The sequence below is a fragment of the Myotis davidii genome, unplaced genomic scaffold (assembly GCF_000327345.1).
Source record: "Myotis davidii unplaced genomic scaffold, ASM32734v1 scaffold409, whole genome shotgun sequence".
Classification (NCBI taxonomy): domain Eukaryota; kingdom Metazoa; phylum Chordata; class Mammalia; order Chiroptera; family Vespertilionidae; genus Myotis; species Myotis davidii.
This window is the reverse complement of record NW_006374611.1, coordinates 465,390-468,383: the sequence shown is the minus strand read 5'-3', so window position 1 is coordinate 468,383 and position 2,994 is coordinate 465,390. Positions and strand designations below refer to the sequence as shown.

Sequence of the window (2,994 nt, the reverse complement as noted above, 5' to 3'; positions counted from 1 at the left end):
GCCCTGGCATGAGGGCGGAGGCCGTGCACGAGGGAACCGAGGGACGTGGGCGCCGCGCGGGCAGGGGCGGGAGCGGGGCGGGGGTGAGACCTCTAGGGGGAGCGGGCCGTTAGGGACCTGGGACGGATGGGATTTCGGTGGGAACCATGTGTGCGACTTGCTTTTCTCATCAGTTCCTAATACTGAACACTAATGCATGTGATTTTTTTTTTTAAAAAAAAATAGTAGCTTTCGCTTTTAACTTTTAAGCACACGAACTCTCTACATGACCTTTTCATCTTTACACTGTGGATTTATATGTGCAATTCATGTACAGCGGCCTCCCGTTGTTATAAACAAGCCAAGAAGTCTGTTTCTCATTCTTCACAGGGTACGCCCTGCGTTTTTTCAGCTTAGTCTCCATCTTAACCATGTCTGGTCACAAGTAATTTCTTCAGACTTTTTTCCTTCAGAAATTAAGACCATTCCTACATCTTGAATTGTTGAACGACTGTCCAGTTGGTTATGCCTGCGGCATCGCTCCCTATCAGATAGAAGCAGCAGTCTCTATCTGGTTTCTCTACAATTTTCCTACGCCCTTCTAAGCTAGCATTTAGAAATACTGTTTCTGGGTTTTTAGGAAGATTGTAGATTTTCACTCCGAGGGGAGTAAGATGATTCTCCAACTTCCATCTCCATGCTCCTGAACAAGCATCCTGACATCAGTAAATATTGGTACATCTACAGCAAGAGCTGTGCTCTGTGTTTGGGGCTACAAGGATGAAACAGAAAGACCGTGGTCCAGGGATACCGTTTTACCATTTTAGTGGAATTATTTTAAACCAATTCATATTTCAACTAGAATAGAGTCGGCATATCGTTTAGTAACATGTTATCCCTCAATACTATGCTCCATCAAATTCTTGTAAACACATCATCCCAATGTGGTATCTAATGTAAAACTGGCTAATTTCAAGAGACTTGGAGATATTTTTATAACCACCTTTCTTAAAAAATATATTTTATTGATTTTTTACAGAGAGGAAGGGAGAGGGATAGAGAGTTAGAAACATGGATGGGAGAGAAACATCGACCAGCTGCCTCCTGCACACCCCCCACTGGGTATGTGCCCACAACCAAGGTACATGCCCTTGACCGGAATTGACCCCGGGCCCTCTCAGTCCGTAGGCCGCCGCTCTATTCACTGAGCCAAACCGGTTAGGACTATAACGTCTTTTAAGTGCATATTCTCCACTGTTCACGCACATACTTAAACCTATACTTGATATTCATCAGTTTATTGATCATAAGATATCAAGGAGATATTTATATGTTGGATATTTGGAACATTTTCTAAAGAAATCACAAGAGCCCTGATCGCTTTGGCTCAGTGGATAGAGCGTCAGCCTGCAGACTCAAGGGTCCCAGGTTCAGTTCCCGTCAAGGGCATGTACCTTGTTTGCAGGCACATCCCCAGTGGGGGGTGTGTAGGAGGGAGCTGATCGATGCTTCTCTCTCATCAATGTTTCTAACTCTATATCCCTCTCCCTTCCTCTCTGTAAAAAATCAATAAAGTATATTTATAAAAAAAAAAAGAAATCACAAGAGTGCTGAATCAAGTGATTATTCTGTTTAATTAAAGTAGCCTTTCCCCATCAGCCTTTATCATTTAGGACATTTCTCTAGGAGTGGCAGAGAAAAAAATACCATAGAATAGTATTAGAAAAATTGCTTTATCAGAAGGTTCAAAGAGTCAGAGAACAACAAAAAGAAAATGAGGAATCACGCAAGGACCACAAGACAGTAAAGGAAGCATTAAAGTCCCCATGTTACATGATTTTAAATTGAAGTTAAATAATTTTGATGATATTTCAATAGTATTTTGGTGTCCATTTACCAATTTAGTCTTATATTTGAGAGAAAGGTAATTCTATTGTGGATTATCCTCACAACAACCCTCTGACATACATGCTGTGACTAATCTGCCACTATGATATAGAAACTGAATCTTTAGTAAAGTTTAATCCCTTGTCTAAAACCAGCTAGGATTTTAACCGCGATGGTCTAACTCCACAGCCCATACATATAACCACTGTATATCCGATATTGTGTAGGAGTGCTGCTCAGCCTTCCAAGAATGGGTGACAAATATTGCGAGATAGCTGTGCCTAATATGGCTGGAGTCCCCCATTGTGCTAGGAGCATCTTTGCTCAGTTACCAAAGTGTGCTTGCTGTATAAATGTGCTTTTCTGTGGGCTCTGATACAGCACTCACAGTATAATATTACAGTCTAGGCATGTAAATCTTACAAGTACTCTATGTTTTTATCAATCTTTAAATTTTTTTGTTATGAAGTAGGGTATAAAATACAATATTTCATTTTTTCCATCATTAGTAGTACTATTGAAAACAATGACTAATATAAAGATCATTTTGTAATTTTAGACCCTTATGTGAGGAAAATTGTTTTGACTAACCAGCTATTTTCTTTATAGTTTCTTGCAGAACATAAGTTATTAGGAAACATTAAAAATGTGGCCAAGACAGCTAATAAGGACCATTTGGTTACAGCCTATAACCATCTTTTTGAAAGTAAGGTGAGTGTTACTGTTTTTTACTAGGGACCCGGTGCACGAAATTCATGCACGGGGGCGGGGGTCCCTCAGCCTGACCTGCACCCTCACCAATCTGGGAGCCCTCAGGGGATGTCCTACTGACAGTTTAGGCCTGCTCCCCATGGTTCTCTGCTTTCTGCAGACCTGCCTGCTTGATGCCACTGCAGGCCCTGGTGTCTGCTCTCTGTGGGGGCCCTGCGGGGGATTGCTTGCCCCTTGCTGCCATGGCCAGGGGCAAGCAGGGCCCTGCTGTCTGCTCGCTCACTGTGGGGGACTGTTGTCGGCTCGCTCACTGCAGGGGACGTTCCTGCCCCACCTCCGGCTGCTTGGCGCCTGCGCACGTAGGCCCAGAGTGGCTGGGGGCATTCTGGGACCCCGGTGGCTATAGGCCTACAGGCT

General features: G+C 43.4%; 1 protein-coding gene across 1 annotated transcript in view; it reads left to right on the top strand.

Moving 5' to 3' along the window:
• FKBP3 (FK506 binding protein 3) overlaps nt 1–2,994 on the top strand; it is a 20,393-nt gene that overhangs the window by 986 nt on the left and 16,413 nt on the right. Inside the window, exon 2 of the mRNA XM_015557358.1 lies at nt 2,476–2,577. Coding sequence (XP_015412844.1) covers nt 2,476–2,577 — 102 coding nt within the window. The remainder of the gene's footprint in view (nt 1–2,475; nt 2,578–2,994) is intronic.